Source organism: Panicum virgatum, chromosome 9N (assembly GCF_016808335.1).
Source record: "Panicum virgatum strain AP13 chromosome 9N, P.virgatum_v5, whole genome shotgun sequence".
Lineage (NCBI taxonomy): Eukaryota > Viridiplantae > Streptophyta > Magnoliopsida > Poales > Poaceae > Panicum > Panicum virgatum.
Window position 1 is genome coordinate 65,126,399 of NC_053153.1, and position 20,040 is coordinate 65,146,438.

General features: G+C 47.0%; 2 protein-coding genes and 1 long non-coding RNA gene across 4 annotated transcripts; 2 read left to right on the plus strand and 1 right to left on the minus strand.

The window, feature by feature from the left end:
- Window positions 1–776: 776 nt before the first annotated feature.
- On the plus strand, window positions 777–4,996 carry LOC120687726 (serine/threonine-protein kinase AtPK2/AtPK19-like). 2 transcript variants are annotated; one of them, XM_039969762.1, is made up of 7 exons: window positions 777–997; window positions 2,264–3,259; window positions 3,361–3,443; window positions 3,519–3,639; window positions 3,751–3,924; window positions 4,039–4,146; window positions 4,412–4,989. In XM_039969762.1, the coding sequence occupies exons 2-7, from the start codon at window positions 2,600–2,602 to the stop codon at window positions 4,709–4,711; spliced, it is 1,446 nt and encodes a 481-aa protein (XP_039825696.1). In that variant the 5' UTR covers window positions 777–997; window positions 2,264–2,599; the 3' UTR covers window positions 4,712–4,989. The 2 variants fall into 2 exon arrangements, with proteins under 2 accessions (XP_039825696.1, XP_039825695.1); XM_039969761.1 differs by having other exon boundaries at window positions 3,361–3,639; window positions 4,412–4,996.
- Window positions 4,997–5,447: 451 nt separating this feature from the next.
- LOC120687728 lies at window positions 5,448–8,238 on the minus strand. Its single transcript, XR_005680817.1, has 3 exons — window positions 8,201–8,238; window positions 6,583–6,682; window positions 5,448–5,953 (listed from the first exon to the last, which is right to left on the minus strand). It is a non-coding gene; the product is annotated as an uncharacterized LOC120687728 (long non-coding RNA).
- A 1,907-nt stretch (window positions 8,239–10,145) lies between these two features.
- Window positions 10,146–10,735, plus strand: LOC120687727 (PHD finger-like domain-containing protein 5A). Its single transcript, XM_039969764.1, has one exon. The coding sequence runs from the start codon at window positions 10,163–10,165 to the stop codon at window positions 10,493–10,495; it is 333 nt and encodes a 110-aa protein (XP_039825698.1). The 5' UTR covers window positions 10,146–10,162; the 3' UTR covers window positions 10,496–10,735.
- Window positions 10,736–20,040: the final 9,305 nt, after the last annotated feature.

Below are 20,040 nucleotides of genomic sequence, written 5' to 3' on the forward strand. Positions count from 1 at the left end.
AAGTGGATTGCCTTAGTTAAAGTTAACTGCATTTTTAACATCTCGCTTTGTTTATTTGCTACTCACACATATTCAAAAAAATCATCCGATGTGTAAGGTTGTTTATTTATGTGATTTTTAGCAGAAACACATCTATATTAGGAAGCTGTGGTTTCATATCCGAGTATGGAGCACACCAAGTGAATTAAAATTCATTCAAGGATACATGCGAACTAAATCTTGCATATTCGTTTTATAAACTATTAGCATAATGCCTATGCGTTGATACGAGTAATATAAATTTTATCCGGATCTACAGGAGACCACCATCTTTGTGCTCTCTCCGTGCACAGGCCATGCCGTGACTATGCGAGACATTGAATGTCTGTGTTCCAATTGGGATTCCGATTGTTTTGTCCAATTCAGATTAAAATTTTGGTTGGTTTGTTCGGATTTCGATTAGAATTCCAGTTGATAGATCAATGACATATTACTTGTTCTAGAAATAGTAGAGATGAGAGATGAACTCAATGAAATGATACACAAGATGATTTGAAAGTGCAAATAATTGGTCCAGATGTAATCGGAAAAAAATTTGGTCCGCATGCGAAAGGAAAAGTAGAATCAACACTCTTTCTTGAGAAAAGCGAATCTAACAACCTCCCGTCGTTTACCGAAAGAAAACAGCAACAACCTCCCAAACAAACCTTCGCTTGATGTGGCCACGATGCATGATGAGTCACTGCAAGTGGGGTCCCGGTCCGTCCAACTTGGCCGGCCACCCGCTCAGCATAGCATATTCCCCGCCGCCCCCCGGCGGTATACCCTCACGATCTGAGCCGCTACGAAATCAGCCAATGCAACACCGCCACGCTTCCCCTCCCCGCCCTCGGAGCCCCGCGTCCGCCGCGCCGCTGCTGGTATAATAGCCCCCTCGCCGCGCAACCGCACGAGCTCGCCCGAGCAAACCACCGCCGCTGCCCGCCGTTACCCTCGCCGCTCGCTCCCCTCTGCAAAGGTACGTGGTCTCGGCTCCTCACAGCCCGTCTTTCCTCCATCCTCCGCCACGGCTTCCTTTTTCCCTCTTGGTTAGGTTCGCACTTCCCGATTAGTAGACGTTTCCTTCTGGCGCAACCCTTTTCCCGATTTTTTTAATAAATTTTGCTCTGGATCCGCCAATCTGAAGCTGTTCGTGGGCGTGATGTGCACTAGGTCTCTTGGGGCTTGGTTTGGGCGCCGGGATTCGTTTGGGTGATTGGATCTGTGGGGATTTGTTCTTCCCATGGATCTGCTGGATTGACCCGGGGGGCTGTTGGTTTGAGGATTTACCTGGCGGCGGTGGTTAAATTTTGTTGCAATAGGGGGTTAGGTGACTGATTTTTCATCTTTGCGCGTCCTGTAGGTTAATCTCCTCTATGACCTTAGGTAGGATTCATCAATGTGTTGCAAGGTGATAAATTTTGTGCTCTAAGCTCTCGGGTGTGCTGGGAACAACAGTGCAAGACAATAGGACCGCCATTGCTGATGGGGGCCCGACTTTGATTGGTCACGAGGAGCAGCAGCAGTCGTTTTCCAGATTTGGCTTGGGATGGACGAGCTGCTGTTAGGGTTAATTTCAGTTAAGGTCTTGGGTTAGTTGTTTTGGGGGACTAAATTTGGAATGCTGTCATTGTTCGAAGTTGACATCTGAGTGATCCATTATGTTTGACGGTTTTACTGAAATCATTTCACAATTTCAGTCTTTGGATAGATTCGACACTGTAAGTGTGAAAGGTCTCATTTTCGCACTATAGTTGTTAGCATAGTTCGTCAACTCAAGCAGCTAATTGACTGATTCTGATTCATTTCTCTGTATAGAATCTGATTTACTTGTCTCTTTGTTCTCTTTCATCCATATTAAATACAAGTTTGGCATCCTTCTCATTTGCTTGTGTGTGAATCCATGCATATCTTGTGAACATGTATATACTTTGTGCTCATGGCCATATAATTTGTGCTCATGGCCATATAATTTGTGCTCATGTATATACACTACTTACAAAATCTAAGTACAGCAACAGAAATATACCAAAGCATGCTACTTACATATCTTGTTATAACATGAGCATTTACCATCTTATCACTGCATGTTATAATAATCTTACAGTCTGTCCTGTGCTGAAAGCTGCGACCAATTTCATGCTACGCAGTATGCAATAATCTTCCTAGACTAAATTCTTCTTTAATAACTTTCCCTCTTCAATGTTCATGAAGCAAGCTAACAATATTGTTATTCTTCCTGCAGCCCATAGACAAGTTGATCTCATGAGTTCAGGAAGAACAGTAGCATCCAAAGTTTCCTGTTCAGCGGGAAACAGTGGCAGCTTCCCTCCCTGCCTCCTTCCAGGGTTTCTAGGGTTCCCAGTTGTTTTCGTAAACTTCCACTTGTTCAAGGCCATTGTTCGCAGCCCTGCATCTTCCGTTGTCTTGGGAATCTGTGGAGGGAGCCTCCCTTAGACAGTTGCCCTATAAGGCATCATTCTGGTTAATCTGGGAATTCGTTGTAGGGAGCTGCCCTAGCTAAATCGTGGCCCAAGACTTCTTAGGTCACGAAACTGCTGAATCTGATAAGCTCTAGAAGATGGTTTCTTCTGAGATAACCTCTGTTACAGCAGCTCGTGCACAGGGCCCCAAGCTCTTCAGAGGGAAGATACTTCTGCCAGGGGGGCCACCAGTTGTTGTTCCTTCTGAAAATGTCGAGTTTGATTTTTCTGATGTTTTCGGACCTACTGCGGTCCATACTCCTACAGAAGTGAATATTCTCACTCCAGACAGTCCAGCACCTGTGGTTGAGTCCAGCGATGAGGTTTACAATGACCCTGATGTCATTGTCAAGCGATCTCATTCTCTTGTTGGTCCATCATCTCTTGTTAGCCAATCTTTGCCATTTAGCAAGCTTGCACTACATGAGACTGAGAGCTCATTGGAACTTTCAGAGTGCTCTTCCAAAGAAAAGCAAATTTGTCATGTGTCCCTTAGTGACGATGAGCTTGAAGATGTCAAAAAGGAGAATGAGGGTGTTGGGCTTGATGATTTCGAAGTCTTGAAGCTTGTTGGCCAAGGTGCATTTGGCAAAGTCTATCAGGTGAGAAAGAAAGGTACTTCAGAAATATATGCAATGAAAGTTATGAGGAAGGACAAGGTTGTGGAGAAGAATCATGCCGAGTACATGAAAGCTGAGAGAGATATACTGACAAAAGTTGACCATCCTTTTGTAGTGCAGCTGAGGTACTCGTTTCAGGTAGGCAATCACCGTTTATGTGTTTATTCTTTATTGCCATGTTTAGATGCTCTACTTTTGGAGTATGCTGTTGCCAATACTAAACAATACAATCTTGGCAGACTAAGTACCGACTTTACCTTGTCCTCGACTTCATTAATGGGGGTCATCTCTTCTTCCAGCTTTACCAACAGGGTTTATTTAGGTATTTTGGTTTCATATATTTCTACTCTGTGCCTGTCAAGTTGTTACTAGCCTTAATAAGTACCTTGTCTTATAGGGAGGAGCTTGCACGCATCTATACTGCTGAAATTGTATCTGCCGTAGCCCACCTCCATGCCAATGGTATTATGCATAGAGATTTGAAGCCTGAGAACATCTTACTCGATGCTGATGGTCATGTAAGGATACATTAATATATCCTCTGTTCCTCCTATATCACCTTGTGCTCCCTTCACATATGAAACATTTGATTTTTTATTTTGATTCCTTTTGACGTCTATGATTTTTAGGCCATGCTGACCGACTTTGGCGTGGCAAAGGAATTTGATGAAAACACTAGATCAAACTCTATGTGTGGTACTGTTGAGTACATGGCCCCAGAAATTGTTCAGGGCCGGGGTCATGATAAGGCTGCTGACTGGTGGAGTGTGGGCATCCTTCTTTTTGAAATGCTTACGGGCAAGGTGAGTTGTTTGAGCTGGAAGCTTTGGACTGGCAGTGTTTGGTTCATAGGAGATTTATTTGGTTGATTTCTCTTTTTTTTGTATGCTAACATTTTTTTTTGCCTTATATGACAGCCACCGTTTGTTGGTGGAAACAGAGACAAGATTCAGCAGAAGATAGTGAAGGAGAAGATAAAGCTGCCGACATATCTATCGAGTGAAGTTCACTCTCTGTTGAAAGGAGTAAGTTGCTGCTATCTTTACCTTGCTTACATGCATTTTGTTCAGCAAGCTTCATGCATGTATCAAAATCTACCGTTTGGTAAAATAAAACTAATCAAGTCTTCAAAGAACAAATCACTCGTGCTGTGCTTGGAGCACCAGATTTGGATGGGTTGAAATTTATATGCCCTTAACGCCACCATCCCATCTTGCAATAGTTTTTTTTTTCAGAGATTCATCCTGTCATCTCCATCTCTAACTTCTAAGCCTGTGTTGATTATTTCAGTTACTGCACAAAGAAGCTGGCAGACGGCTGGGAAGCGGGCCAGGTGGCAGTGATGAAATAAAGAACCACAAGTGGTTCAAGTCAATCAACTGGAAGAGGCTGGAGGCCCGGCAGATCCAGCCAAGCTTCCGCCCAAATGTTGCTGGCAAGACCTGCATCGCGAACTTCGACGAGTGCTGGACGAGCATGCCCGTCCTGGACTCTCCAGTGGCCAGCCCAGTCGCAGCCAACAGCAACTTCGTAGGGTTCAGTTATGTGAGGCCTGCCCCGTTCCTGCAAAAGCCAAGTCCTCTTGGCTGAGGAGCTACTTCCGTTATCAGAGAAGATAGATCCTGGAGTTGGAATATATTTTTTTTTTGAACATGGAGTTGGAATATTTATCTTGAGGTACCTGCGGGTACGAGTTTGCATGTAGATTTATATTTCTGGGATTTTGTGGAAAACACTTTGTTCTAGACATTAGTGATGTATGTGTAACCTTATTGTTGTGTTATGCTCGAGGACAACTGCTGGGCAAGTGACCTTGTGTAATAATTGCCAAAATTTCTTACTGAAGTGTCATAATTATTTGCAGCAGATGTACAATATTTTGCTTACCCCCTTTCTTATACATTAATACAGCAAATGCAGACCTAATCAGATAGGGTGTGTTTGGTTGGGTAACTTGGGTAGACAAGCGAGGGACGAGAAGCCGAAGGACGACCGGAGGGGACGACGGACGGACGGGCACAAGTTGAAGGCGATTGCACAACGTGAGCCCACTGTTTCGTTGGATAGCCATCTGCCAATGGTTTGGGTGTGAACAGGTTGGACCGGCTTTGGTACTACATCAATTTGGTGGAAACTGATTTTTCTAACAATCAGTCTGATTTTATCAATTTCTCAGTTTCATATGTTCCTAGAGAATGCAATAGGGCCGCACACGCTGTGGCGGCGTTTGGCTGTAAGTATCCTCACAATGAGACCCTTCGCTGGGACCTGGGAGGGTACGCCCGCGGGTCTTGAGGACCTGGTGCTTAGAGATTCCACTAGCTCATCGTCGTAATGGAATCAAAATTCCTTAAAAAAACAATCAGTCTGATTTAGTTTGGTTCAAAAAATAAACAGTTTGATTTGGTTTTGGAACACTAGCTGCGTCGGGCAGCTGTTGAGCATTGCAAGCATGCGGCTAGTTTTAGTGCGTTGGCCGCCGCCGCTTCATCATGCTATATGTTCCCTTTTTTTTCTCTCTGAAAGATGATTGCAAGTTTCTGCATTGCAACCAGTGGCAGAGTACCAACCAAAATGTTCAGCCAACTCCGCCGGTCTTCGTCGCGCTGGCGGCTGCTCCGAGCGTCCCGCTCCACCAGATTATCAGTTGGAGACTAAGCCTGACCAAACAGACCCTTAGCCTCCATCCCCTCCCAGGCTCGCTCCGCTCCGAATGCCGCCCGCGCCCAGGCATACCCTCTATGAAATCCTAGGTTTGCCACTGCCTGGTGCCTGCCGGTTCTCCTACATGGGACGAACGAGCACACAGCCACGCACCACACACGAAGGAGCCTGCAGTGCAGAGAGCAGGCATGGCTAACGCTAACGCCTAACAGTTAGTAAGTCAGAACACAAACTGAAAGGATTAGATTTGTACAAAATGTATAGTGTTCATATTTGACTGATTTTGAAGACTCAAACTTGCTTGCAAGTTGCAATCCAGATTGTTGTTGGAAAGGCTGGATTTGCAGTCACTACATCAGAGCTCATTAGGCTACTGAATACTTGTAATTTTTCATCGTAGATTCTACTGTTGACTTAGGCTAGTTGCTTGCTTCAGCACAAATTCAATTTATACTCGTGCTCCATATGCTGAACTTGGAATGCCATATAATTATGTTATCTATGAGCTTATTTTCCTATAATAAACTATGTAGTATTTACAGTAATTACTTGTATATGGTACCGGTTCATATTATCTATGGCCGGTTCAGTTCAACAGTCCAATACTTTTGAACCGGCGGTTCATAACGGTTGAACAAATGAACCATTGAACCGACACACTCACCGGTTCGATGACCGGTCCGGTTCTAATAACTATGCCTGAGAGAAGCTAGCTTATTTAGTATTCCAGAAATAAACATGAATATTTTCTGTAAAATATCACCAGAAACCTTGTATTTGTTAAACAAAAGAGCTACCTTAGAGTTGTTACGGACGCCGTGGGAAGAAAGTGCAGAACTATCATCTATCAGCTTCACATTATGATGTGTCAAGCAGTAGTTATCCGATACATGCTTCCTGGATCAAAAAGAGATAGTATGAAGGCACAAGAATCAGCAAACATTCCAAACATAGTTCAGAACTGTCATTATCTAAACAATGAGGAACACCAACAGACAAAAGGTTCCACAAAATTCCATTAACCAAAAGTATATATAGTACCTATCCTCAATAGCAAAATGACAAACACAAAACATTACTAATCTTCAGAAGCCCACAGTATCATTATGCTACATTAATAGCTGATTTTATCATTGTCACAAACGCTGAGCATAATTATCATCACAAGGATAGAATAAAAACTCAACATTGACTTATTCCTTTTAACAAAACATTATACATGGGCTAAGTCACGAAAGCACAAACTACTATGAGATCATTATTCCTTCCTGAATTTGAACATAAACAAAATACTTGTCCCATCCAGAAACAGCACCCGAGCAATTTGCTAAGAAGACATTCTCACACAGGTCGAGGAAACCTCCGAATCGTAAACTATAGGTTTCCATAATAGCAATGCAATCCTCATAGCCCAACAACCAGGGACCACACTTTCCGTTAATTTAGCAGCAGTAAATACTAATTTCAGGAACTCTTTCAAGTGATAACTGCTGCCCAAATTGTTAGGTAAAAATGTTATCAGATTGGAAAATTGGAAATGGGATCATGTTATGCCACTTTGGAAGGCCCTTGGAAATTCTTGAAGGAAAGCTTCAGGAGTCCTGGAACCAAGGATATCATGTGTTTATCTAGTAGAAAATACTGGCTTGTGCACTTCTGAATAATTAAGAGCCAAAACTTAGGTCAGCAACTTCTTTATGCACACAGCAGACTTAGCTCAAAGGACCAAGACAATCTTGGGCTTGCTAGCCATATGTAAATGCATTCAACTATTCCAGCCCATACAGGTGTTCTCTATTTCCATACTGTACGCACTCCTGCAAGAGTATTTCCCTTCTAAAGAGTGTTTTCCTAAGTTCAAACTGAAAAAAGCCGCATACAGCCTTTTTGCAGGAACATGTACAAAAAGACTACTCCCTCCGTCCCAAAAAATAAGTCACTCTACCATTCAAACTTTGTCCCAAAAAACAAGTCATCCTACCCTATTTAGAAAGTGCATGTGCATGCAAGAATTAATTAGTGCTAAATATGGGTAATAAATAGCGGTAAATATGGTAATTTTACCTTCTTGTTAATCTGTCCTAGAATTCCTAGGATGACTTGTATTTTGGGACGGAGGGAGTATGTCACTACAAAGCATAGTCCTCCCTCTAGCCAGAATTACTTGACATTTCCGACAGCCAGATATAGGCAAAACATCAAGTAATTCAAGTTGGACTAGTACATAATTGCTCAAATGTTCATTGTATGAGGTACTGTACATAGTAAGGATCCACTCGTAGCATTTTAAGAACAACCAGAAATTAGGACAACCCAGCCTTGACTTGATGCCAAGGTAACAAACATCACAAAGAACAATGTACGTCATAAATCACTTCGAAGCATGCAATGGTCCACAGGAAAGATTTTCCTTACCATGAGATATGACGATGCCCCATCTTCTCTTGTTCTATCTCATTGATCTTTTTTCCTGATAGCCAGCTTCAAATCCTTGACCGTGGCAGCATTCGACACGGCAACATCTTTCACAAAGGGGGTAAAAGAAGCAGATAAGTAATTCAGTTCAACTAAAAAGGCAGGATATAAGGACTACAGGATCTACTGAATGATGCGAAAAGGTGTAGAATGTGAGGTCTGAAGCCTGAAGGAGGTGTCGTCCAACTTGACAACGGTCACCCTCATGGCGCTGCCGAGCTCGAGGTTTATCAGCGTGTCAACGTCGGAGAGGTAGGGCTTCCAAGGACGTCCGCGAGTATGGGGTCGTCGAGGAGCGCGGCGAGCACGGACTGCAGCCTCGCCTGCTTAGCCTCGCTGCTCTAGTAGGCGGCCACCTCCTCGGGCTTCCCAGAGCCCGAATCCAAAGCCCCCGAAGCCGCAGGGAACGATTTCCTCGGGCGCTACAGTGGAGCTCCGTGGCGGATTTCGCCCTCACTACGGCGGCCACGGCGACCTCGCCGGAGCTAGAAGGGGCAAAAGGGCGGTGGCTGCTTAGCTCCGTGACGCTGACATGTGGGTCCCAGTACCAGTGTCCCAAAACCTCAGCCGTCCGATTGGAAAGAGGAGTAGAGGACTGGTTTGAACGGAGATCCCTGTGGTGGCATCTATAAGCTTCTCGCAGCATCGGCCGCCGTCGTGGAAGGCCCAAATTTATCTCGCCGCGGCCCAAAGCCCTATCCGCCTTCCGCCGCCTTCTTCTCGAGCCTCGGCGCGCTGCCTTCGAGGAACTAGAAGCGCCACCGCGCAGGGCACATCCCCTAGCTCTAGGAGGTACGTGAGCTCTGGACTAGAACTTTCTCCGTGTTAGAATGGAGGCGGCTTGGGTAGGCGCTTCATCGATTAGCCGGGGACTGGAGCGGGGCCGCCTGACCTTGCCTCTGGTGGCCGAAGGATTTGGGCTTCCGCTACTCTACTCGCCGTAGTTGAACTCCTTCCTATCTCGGCTGTTCTGCTCTGCAGTTGGCTGCAACTTGGTGGTGTGGGCTCTTGCCGGTGAGCCTTGGCAGATGGGGAGTGATGGGGAAGGGGGGAAACGTGATATGTGGGGTTCCTTTAGCTTCTGATTGTGATGCTTACGATGGTGGGGTTTAATCATTAGCATCAATGTCTGATGTTGCATGACAGCGGTGGGAAGCATAAACACTAGTGGATAGATGCATTGGAGTGATGTTTGGGTGTTTTGATGTGACTCCAGCAACAATCAGTTGCGTAACTAGGTTATCAGGTCAATTGGAAATGCTAAGCCTGCAGCCTGCAGGCGGCCTCCAACTTTGAAATTACCGTTGGAATGAACTGTAGTATTCGAACTGTATTTTGCAGTGGCACTTAAGGCCTCAATTCTGTGCAGTGAGATTGTGCTATGCCAGGGAGTACACACACCTATATGCCCGTGTGTCCAATGTTGTTTTTACTGTATCGCCAAAACATCAGACAGTGAGATTGCATAATAATTTTCAGTGGGAGTTGGATTTGGACTTGCTATATTTATGTCGATTTGCCCTATAAGTTACCTGTATTCAGTAGTCTTCATCTTTTGTAAGTCAGTTATTTAAATTGACAAACCTTGTGGTTGCTTGATGTAGTTCTAAAACAGCTTTAGTGTTAGTTGTCTTGGTGATGATTATTTGAGCTGCTGTTTTCTTCTCTTGAGGTTGCCACACTGAAGTTGGTTGAAGCTTTGCTCCTCTAGGATATGCTGCATCAAAGCTCCTAGTGTCATGGATAGCTATATGAATAATTGATTGAATTGATGAATTGCAGTTATTTCACCGAGAGTTTACTCCTGTGCTTGTTCTACCTGCTGCTGACGAACTATGGCATTACATGATTCTTACCTGTATGCTATTCTGCTATGGTTTTACAGATTAGCATCTGACAGCAATGGCGAAGCATCATCCTGATCTCATCATGTGCCGGAAGCAGCCCGGCATTGCGATTGGTCGCCTGTGTGAGAAATGCGATGGCAAATGCGTCATCTGTGACTCATACGTGCGCCCATGCACGCTTGTTCGGGTCTGCGATGAGTGCAACTACGGCTCATTCCAGGGAAGGTGTGTGATCTGTGGAGGAGTCGGCATCTCAGACGCCTACTACTGCAAGGAGTGTACCCAGCAGGAGAAGGACCGGGATGGTTGTCCCAAGATTGTCAATCTTGGAAGTGCCAAGACTGATCTCTTCTACGAGCGGAAGAAGTATGGGTTTAAGAAGAGATGATTGAGTTGCTGGGTTCTATTGGCCGCGTGTTGTGTTCCGTCGCACTGATACTGAGATTAGGCTGCTGAGGCAGCAGCGTTGTATTCGTGTTATGATTTGATATTGATGTGAGAATACACCCCTGATTTGATATTGATGTGAGAATACACCCCTGATATGCTTTGTAATAACAAGTTCAACTGTATGATCTAAAGACTCCAAAGACTGCTTAATGCATATGCAACTTGTGCATGATGGTTACATCCATGGATAGACTTAAAACTTGAAATTGTGGCATGACCGTTGGCCACCTCGACACCTCCCCGCTCTGTTCACGAGAACGTGCGCAAAGCAGACGCTGCCGCCATCCTGGACTCCCAGGCTCCCAGACAAAGGGCGACAATCATACCGCAGCACAGGACATTGGCCGTGGATACTGTGAAAGCGTGCGAGCATGGTGTGGCAGCGCCTGACCCGGCAGCCATTCATCTTGCTTTAGCAGCGATGGTGGCTGCCCATGGGCCTGATGCGGCCGCGAGTATTCCCGGTCGTTGCCTCAATCGTGGCAGGTGGACACTACTCGCCCCTAGTGGTGTAATGGGCCATGGCTCTAGTGGCTTCTTCACAGTCCAATAAATCTCTTAAATTTTTTAGTTCAAAATTGTATAAAATTAGAACCCGGCCCTTAAATTTTCTAGTTCAAAATGTTGGGTCCTTTACCACCCCTACTCGCCACTACAGATGTCCATTCGGGCCGCCCGGCCCGGCCCGCGCCCGGGCCCGGTCATCTCCGGGCCGTGCCTGGCCCGGCCCTACTCCTTAGCGGGCCATGCCGGGTCAGCCCACGGGCTGCGCCGACGGCCAAGGCACGGGCCCGCGGGCCAGTTTCATGCCGGGCCAGCCCACGAAACCCAGCCTGCTTGTCGGGCTCGGGCCCCCCGCGGCACACAAAGGGGGCGCCGTCGCGCCGGTACTTTCCCAGTCGCCCGCGGGAGGAGGGGCGGCGGACCGGCGAGGCGCGGGTCGCCGGTCGCGGCAGGAGGCACGGGTCGCCGACTCGCCGGTCGTGGGAGGAGGCGCAGGTCGCCGGCGGCCGGTCGCGGGAGGAGAGCAGGAGGCGAGAAGAGGAAGTGCGGCGGTGCTAGATCTAGGGTTGCGGTGCGGGGCAAGGGGGCGGCGTCGAGGAGGCGGCGGCGGCTGGCGGGGCGGAGACGACGAGGCGGCGGCCGGGTGGCGGAGCCGAGGAGCGGCGACCGACGGGGCGGACCGGAGACGAGGAGGTGGCGCCGTGGCGGGGTGGAGTCGCGGTCTTGGCCGGCGTCTCGCCCTCTCGCGGCGACGCGGTCGCAGTCTCCGGCCTCGTGGGAGGGCGGGTGCGGGAGGAGGGGGCGCTGCGCGAGAAGGGAGGGGTGGAGTGTTGTTGGGCTGGGCTGTGTTGGCCTTTGGAGTTAGCGGGCCAATATCGGGCTGGCCTGCTAACTCCGTGCCGGGCCGTGCCAGGCCACGAGCTAGGGTGACGGCCCAAGCCCGGGCACAGGGAGCGGGCCGGGCCAGCCCGGGCACGGTTTGGACCGGGCTGGGCCGTGCTTGGGCCGGGCCAAATTAGCTGTGCTTCGGGCGGGCTAACGGGTTGCAGGCTGTATGGACATCTATACTCGCCACCGGCAGCAGGGAGCAACGGAGGAGAGTGGAGACCTGTATATGCCTTGCGTTGTTGTACAGCGATGAGATTGTCTTCAGCATGCACATCGGCTCAGGTCATCGAGGCGAGCTTTGTCGATCAGGATAGCGAATAGGTGTTCAGGTCCTGAGCCCGTGATTGCCACCCTCCATGGTCGAGTCTTGCGAGGTGACCGCGGCGACGTCGTCAGACATCCGACCATCACCTTTGTCAAGTTCTACTCCGCCAAGGTATAAGGTATTTGATCAATCACAAACCCGTCCTGCTTGCTTCGATCTTTCTTGATCTGATGATATGTTAGTTCTTGCAATATGCACATAATGCTACGGAGATAATTGGTTCCCAAAGTTTAAGCCATCAAGAATTAGGTCCATGAGTCCTGGAGCAGCTCTCGGATCGAGTCCAAATTTACATACGATGAAATGAAATTATTCTTTGCAGCCTACCACAGGGCAGCAGTTCTGCAGCCTACTTCATGGCTTTGGGTCCTTCGAGATGGGCACAGCTGGCTGACCTCTGACACTGGAATATATATAGTGGTGAGGTCGTTCGCAATGGTAATAGCTAGTACTAATTATTTGGTCAGCTGATGTGGAGGTGAGAGAGAAAAGAAAAAGTTATTTGCTCGTCACTGGTGACTACTCTCTCCTATTTTTTGTTGCCACGTCAAATCTAACTAGCCAAATAGCTAATTATTGCGGACGCCCTGAGCAATGTTCAAGAAAACGTTAGGTGCTAGACAGGCACTAGCCTACTGTCTAGCGCCTAGGAAAGTTAAATGTAGATTAAATTTAGACGTTAGATGGCCTCTGTTTAATATTTAATCTCGATTAAATAAAGTTTAATAACATTTTTTTTAACCTTGGTGGTGAGTGAGATGGCTGCTCCATGCCGCTGCACTCCGAAGAATCAGGTGCTAGCTCATATTTCTCCAATTTTTTCCTTTTCATTTTCACTCCAACCCTGAACAGCAAATGGCTCGTGGGAAGCACAGCAGAGCGCAAGTTTCTTCTCCTGTTTGTGCATGGCTTTTACTCTTTTTTTCAGCTCATGATATTTTTTTTGAAAAGGACAGCTCATGATATTTGATATGAGAGGCAGCGAGGCATCAATAGTATTTATATGCCACAAAATATTGATGGATTATTGGCTAGGTAAATTTTGAAAGCCTTTCTTTCTTCTTTCATGAATGCAAGCTAACGGATGAGGTGCTTGCAAAGTTGTAAGTGGTAATTTATTTGTTGATAGCACTCAAATAACTGAACCGTTTTTCATGTGTAAGTTTAAAGTTTATACTTGTTTAGCACCATTGCTTAATCTTCCTTGTTTAAATAATGCCATGATATTTTCCTGAACTACTGCTTCTAGATATATATGTTTTGTTCTGCCATTTTTGCTTTGTCAATTACATACTCCATCCGTTCCAAATTATAAGTCATCCTAAGAATCTTGGAGAATCAAACCATCTCAAAGTTTGACCAAAATTATAGAGAGAAACACAAAGATTTATAGCATCAAATATGTATACTATGAAAATATAACTAACAAAGAATCTAATGATATTTAATTGGTATCGTAAATGTTATTATCTTGTTGTATAAATTTGATTAAATTTGAAAAATGTTGACTCTCCAAGATTCTTGGGATGACTTATAATATGAAATGGAGAGAGTATGTTAATTTTGTTTGATGTGTTTTTTAGCCATATATATGTCACTGGGAATACCAAAGACAACCTTAGCAGCGATTAAAGGAATCTCCTCAATGACGATCAAAGACAGCGCGACAAGTACCCTACTGCGAGCGAATTAAAATCACCTGTCACCTCTGATCAGGTCCATTTTTAATTAATTCATGGATGGTGGGCGGTCCATGAGCCATTGATTGACATGATATTTCAGGCTTCAAAATGGGGATATTTGTCCATTTGGGGAATGATCTGATGCTTTATTGTACAGAGGGCGCATGATTATATAGTGGAGAGAGGAGATAGCTTGATCTTGGGGTCACTATAAGCTTCCTCAATGGAGAGTAAGATTCACATGTGGGTGTACGGGGTGAATCCGAATTTTGGTAAAACAAATCACCGTGTCTACTTTGTATCATCTTTATTTCGATTTGTTTTACTTACCTCGCATTATAGTCATTTAGTTTGAATTGTGCTTCTGCTTGATCTACTTAGTTGTGTTCTACTTGTGTGTAGACAGCTAATTATATTGATAGAAATACTCTGCAAAAGCTACGCTCCAAGTTTCATATAGGTTCAAGCTCGAGAGGGGGCTTTTCTCTGCTGCTAGCCTGTCTGCCTGATCAGACCGGTCTGACCGGTCTGGTGGACCGGTCTGACCAGTCCAGGCAGTCCCAGCAGGAATTAAGTGCTAAATTTTAAAGAAAAGTCTATTCACCCCCTCTAGGCTACGACATCGTGTGATCAAAATCCTTTCAATTGTTATCAGAGCTCTGGTCTCCGGATTGAAGCCTAACCGTTTGGAGAATCACAATGTCGATATTTTGCGAGGTACCGTTTGAGCCCCTTGGTATGAATGGCTCAAACTATATTTCTTGGTCCGCTCATATTCGTAATGTCTTAAGGACCATGTGTACTTCTTTTGAGCAAGCTATTAAAACTAGCATTCTACCTAGAGATCTCAACAATTTGTCTAATAAAAAAAAGAAAGCTTGTTGTGTAATCGTCGTGTAATTGACCTCTTGTTTGAAAGTATGTACAAAATTTTTGCAGATTCTATACAAGAGGAGAATTTTTTTTTCAATGATACGTCTTGATGCATATCGCCTTTGGCAACTCCTTGAGACAATATGCAAAGAGGATAGTGACGACGAGGATCAAGAAGAAGATGATGAGTCACTAGAAGAGTATACTACTTCAGAAAATTATACTCATCCTCTTGTGACCTCTTCCGATGATCAAGGAAGAAAAGGAACAAGGTCTGCTGGTTCCCTGTTGGAACCGGTCAGACCGGTCAGACCAAGTTTCATATAGGTTCAAGCTCGAGAGGGGGCTTTTCTCTGCTGCTGGCCTGTCTGCCTGGTCTGACTGGTCTGGTGGACCGGTCTGACTGGTCCAGACAGTCCTAGCAGGGATTAAGTGCTAAATTTTGAAGAAAAACCTATTCACCCCCTCTAGGCTACGACATCGTGTGATCAAGATTCTTTCACTTTTGTATGTAGCTATGACGTGTTATGTGGGGCAAGCACTATGTCAGGCGCACGAAGAAGGTGGCTGGTTAGTCCGTCAAGTATCTTAGTCGGTATTAGATTAAATTGAGTCCGTTTGTTAGAGTTTGATTAGCAGGTTTGATTCGGTTTGTTAGAGATTGAGTTAGAGTCGAATAAGAGAGATTTGGTTAGTTGATGAGGGATTGCTGCACGGGATATATATACAAGTATTCTCCTCTTCTACCTCTCAACACCAACTAGCGCAGGGATGGGTAGACAACGATCTCCCCCCTCTGTTGTCAACTATCGGCTAGGGCTACCTCTGGCCATTACATTGGTATCAGACGACCAGGGATCCGATGCCATGGGTGACGACTCCAAAGATAAGGCTTCGGCCGAGTCCTTGGCGACGGCAGAGAAGGAATACGGGAGCTCATGGCAGCTCTCGTCAAGAAGCTCGACATCCTGTCATCGTTGGAAGATCGACTCGGCCACATCGAGCAAGCCCAGAAGCAGATGACCTTGCAAGCGCAAGGTCCAGAGCTTCTCCAGCAGCGCAAGGAAGGCCCTCTAGGCCACACGTGCTTCCACAAACTCGAGTTCCCAACCTTCGACGGCACCGGCGACCCATTGCCCTTCCTCAATCGCTGTGAGCACTACTTCCATGGTCTGCGGACACTAGAGGAGGAACAAGTTTGGTTGGCGGCGTTGCATCTCCAGGGCTCGGCACAACAATGGTACATGCACCTCGAGTGAGATGAAGGTGTTCCATCTTGGCGGCGCTTCTGCACACTCCTCGACATGCGATTTGGTCCACCGATCAGATCCAATCCACTAGGAGAGCTGGCGGCATGTCGGCGTTCCGGATCGGTAGCTGACTACCAGGACCATTTCCTCGCGCTCCTCACCCGCGCATGTCCTCTCCTGGAATCCCAACAAGTTCAACTCTTCATCGCCGGGCTAGGCGAGCCCCTCAGCATCGATGTCCAGCTGCAGGGATCCCTGTCCCTGGAAGTTGCCATGAGTCTCGCCCGCGCCTACGAGCACCACGAACAGATCACGGCTCCACCACCGCGTTCAGGATGCTCCAAACCCGCACCCTCGCGTGGCCTTCTCCCAAGCCCGTCTCTGCAGACTGTAGCGACCATGACATCCATGTCGCACAGTTCTTCATCCGCGACACCACCAGCGCCCCCCACCGCAACACCCACCCCCGGCACGGTTACGGTCGCCGGCCGCACGGTGCGCCGCCTCTCGCCGTCGGAACTTGAAGAGCGACGTCGCAACGGCCAATGCTTCAACTGTGATGAGAAGTATGTCCACGGCCAGAATCGCGTCTGTGTGCGCCTCTTCATCATGGAGGTCGCTAGAAGGGATGAGGAGGACGACGCAGTTGAGCACGACATCGACCAACAGCCACACATCTCCCTGCATGCCATCGCCGGTGTATGCACCCGCGACACCATGCAAGTGCGCGTTCAGCTGGGGCGCACCATGGTGACTGCTCTCCTCGACTCAGGATCCACCCACAACTTTGTGTCTGAGTCAGCCGCGCGACACACCGAACTGTGCTTCATCCCGCGCACTGATCTGGCCATCACGGTCGCCAACGGTGATCGTGTCTGCTGCCTGGGCATCTTCCGTGACGCCGCATTCTCCATCGATGCCGAGCCGTTCCGTTCCGTTCCGCGCTGATGTCTATGTGCTGTCCTTGGGAGGCTACGACATGGTGCTGGGCACCAATTGGTTGGCCACTCTTGACTTCGGCCGCCAAACCACGTCCCTGTGGTGCTCCAAAAGACGCGTGCGATGGCGCGGCATCCCTGGGCTGGCTGGTGCACATCTACGGGTGTTGCACGGTCGTGAGCTGCTCGACCTACTTCTGGAAGAATTCTCCGATGTGTTCGCCACACCTACTGGTCTGCCACCGTAGAGGGCGCGCGACCACTCCATCCATCTCATACCAGGCACCGCCCCGGTGGCCGTGCGCCCCTACCGGTACCCTCAGCTGCAGAAGGATGAACTGGAACGCCAGTGCCACGCCATGGAAGAACAATGTGTGATCCGCCGCAGCTCTTCACCATTTTCAGCACCAGTTCTCTTGGTCAGAAAAGCAAATGGCACTTGGCACCTGTGCGTGGACTACAGAGCCCTCAACGAACGCACCATCAAAAGGACATTTCAGTGATTATACAATTACTGGTCAAAGACTATCAAGTGGAGTTCAAGTACTTACAAGCCTGGGCAGTTTGCAGTTGTTCCTGAAGCTTGGTTTTCTCTTCTTCAAGGCTCTTGATCTGCTGTTTCATCTTATAAAGTTCTCGTGTGTGCTCACGGTTAGTTTCATAAAGTTTGTTCCGTGCAGCGAGAGCTTCATCAAGACGCTTGGCAATTTCTGTATTCTTTTGTGCCAAGGTGTTCCGATTGTCTACAGTCTGATACAAAGCATGAGACTTCAAGAAAGACCGATTGGCAACATCCTACAAACACAACATATGATTTGTCAAGATATCATAAAACTACTCGATATTGGGAAAGACTAGACAGCAAAAGACCTATCTTGGTGAATTTGAAGCTCCATTGCATAGAATCTGCAAGCTTCTGCATATTTTCCATGTGAGCAGCGGATCATCAAAGAGCTCCTTTCCCAACTCTTCTTGGACAGATTCAGGGAGTGACTGGAAGGGTACTACTCGAATAGTAGATTTGCCTGACATTCCAGCCTCTCCACCACCAGTTCCAGCCTTTCCACCGCTAGATTCAGTAGTATTGGCTCCTCTGACAGGCAGAGGAAGTTGTTCAGTAGCAACAGGGTCACCTCCCTTGGCGATTGCAGATGGGGAAGTTTTTTCTGCATCGAGAGCTGATTCTTTTGGTGTGCCAGATGTACCTGCTTTTGGGCATGTTCCAGCATTGGAATTCTTGATCAACCCAATTATTGGTGACCCGGGGGCTAATCGAGTAGGTGACTCTGGATCATTCCTTACCCAGTTGCGGAAATCTTGAACTTGAGCTTTCTCGTGCTCAGAAAGGTATTGAATCCTGAAACAAATCGAACTCAGCACAAGACAGTTGAGATTACTTTGGATTTAATGGTGAAAGTAAGGCTATTACTAGCCACTGTCGAGTCGATATGCTTTCCTCTGCAACAGCGATCCAAGAGCTGCCTACCGCCTCTTTTCATTATCGCCACCAGATTGGGCGGCATCATCTGAAGACGGAGGCATGCAGTACCATGTTTTATAATTCTTCTGCAATGGAATGGCTTCATCAGAAAAGCAGAAGAAACTACTCATACAAGTACTCGATAATGCTGATTGACACTCACCCAGGTATTCTCTGGCGGATTGCCTGACCAGAGGAGAGCTGGAAGGATTAAGGTCTCGTCAAAGTGGTCGAGTACTTTGCAACACCTTCTCACTACATCAGCATGAGTCATTGGCTCTGGAGTAAACCTGGTGGGATCATTTACGCCTTCATATTTGAAGGCAGGATGCTTCCAACGCAGCAGGGGTGAAAGGATCTTGGATGTCGCCTAGAGGGGGAGTGAATAGGCGTTCTAAAATTTCTGCAAAATTCGACACTTAAAAGCACTGTCAGCACACAGACTGGTCAGACCGGTCAAACACTTAACCGTAGAAATCAAAAGGTAACCGGTCAGACCGGTTGTGTAGACCGGTCAGACCTGTCCTATACAGAACCTGCCCCAAAATCAGAGTTTCTCCCCTCTTTCACTCTAGCACAAATGTAACTTGGTGTAGTGTTTCTGTAGGTGATATCAAATGTATTTCTAGTCCCTGCACACACAAAAACAGCACAACCAAGTAGATCGAAGAGGAAGCACAAAGTAATAGCTAGATAAATGAGTAGTGAGGCAAACCACAAAGGAGATACAAGGATTTGTTTCCCGAAGTTCAGATTCACCAACGTGAATCCTACGTCTCCGTTGAGGAACTCGTTGGGCTTGAGTCTCTTACAACTCGATACCTTGAGTTGGGTCTTTTTCAACCACTCCTCCTTTCCACTATCTTGATCCTTTCCACCAAGGGGGCAAGATCACGCCCGCACAAACTTGCCGCTGCTCACCACACCGTCGGGAGCTAGCCGGCGACACCTAGCCGTCTAGGAGGCACACCTCCAAGAGTAACAAATGCAAAGATGAATCTTTGATGGAATCAAGAGTGCTCAAGCTATGGTTGCTCTCAACAGCTCGAAATGGAGCTCTCACAATGCTCAACAATCTCACACACGCTCACAAAGAGTGTTGGGGAGAGCTAGCTGGTCAAAAAAATGCCTCAAGAAGCTCAGGAGAATGCCAAGAACCAGTAGCCCTCAAAGGAGAGGGCTGAGGGGTATAAATACCCCACTCCCAAAAACTAGCCATTGCTCTGTCAGTACAGATCGGTCAGACCGGTTGGTTCAAATAAACTAGCCATTGGCCCCTGACCGGTTAGACCGGTCCGGGCCAGAGAAGCCCAAACCCCTGTTTACGAGACTCCATTTGATCCATCAAGTCAAGACTTGATCATTCAAGTATTTCTATGTTAGTTCTCAGAGGTTTTCTCTCAGGATCCTCTCATGGGTCATCTATGAGCACTTTTGACCGAGTCAAATAATCAATGTTGCATCCCTCTTGATAGACGGCATACCTATACTCAAGATTAAATATAAAACACATTTCATCCACTTGAGTCTTGAATCACTTCAT

What these genes read in the sequence shown, in the direction of transcription:
- LOC120687726 (XM_039969761.1), top strand. Translation starts at nt 2,600, where the DNA reads ATGGTTTCTTCTGAGATAACCTCTGTTACAGCAGCTCGTGCACAGGGC. An exon ending in AGCTGAGGTACTCGTTTCAG is followed by an intron (nt 3,260 to 3,360) that starts GTAGGCAATCAC and finishes CAATCTTGGCAG; the next exon opens with ACTAAGTACCGACTTTACCT. An exon ending in TACTCGATGCTGATGGTCAT is followed by an intron (nt 3,640 to 3,750) that starts GTAAGGATACAT and finishes TATGATTTTTAG; the next exon opens with GCCATGCTGACCGACTTTGG.
- LOC120687727 (XM_039969764.1), top strand. Translation starts at nt 10,163, where the DNA reads ATGGCGAAGCATCATCCTGATCTCATCATGTGCCGGAAGCAGCCCGGC.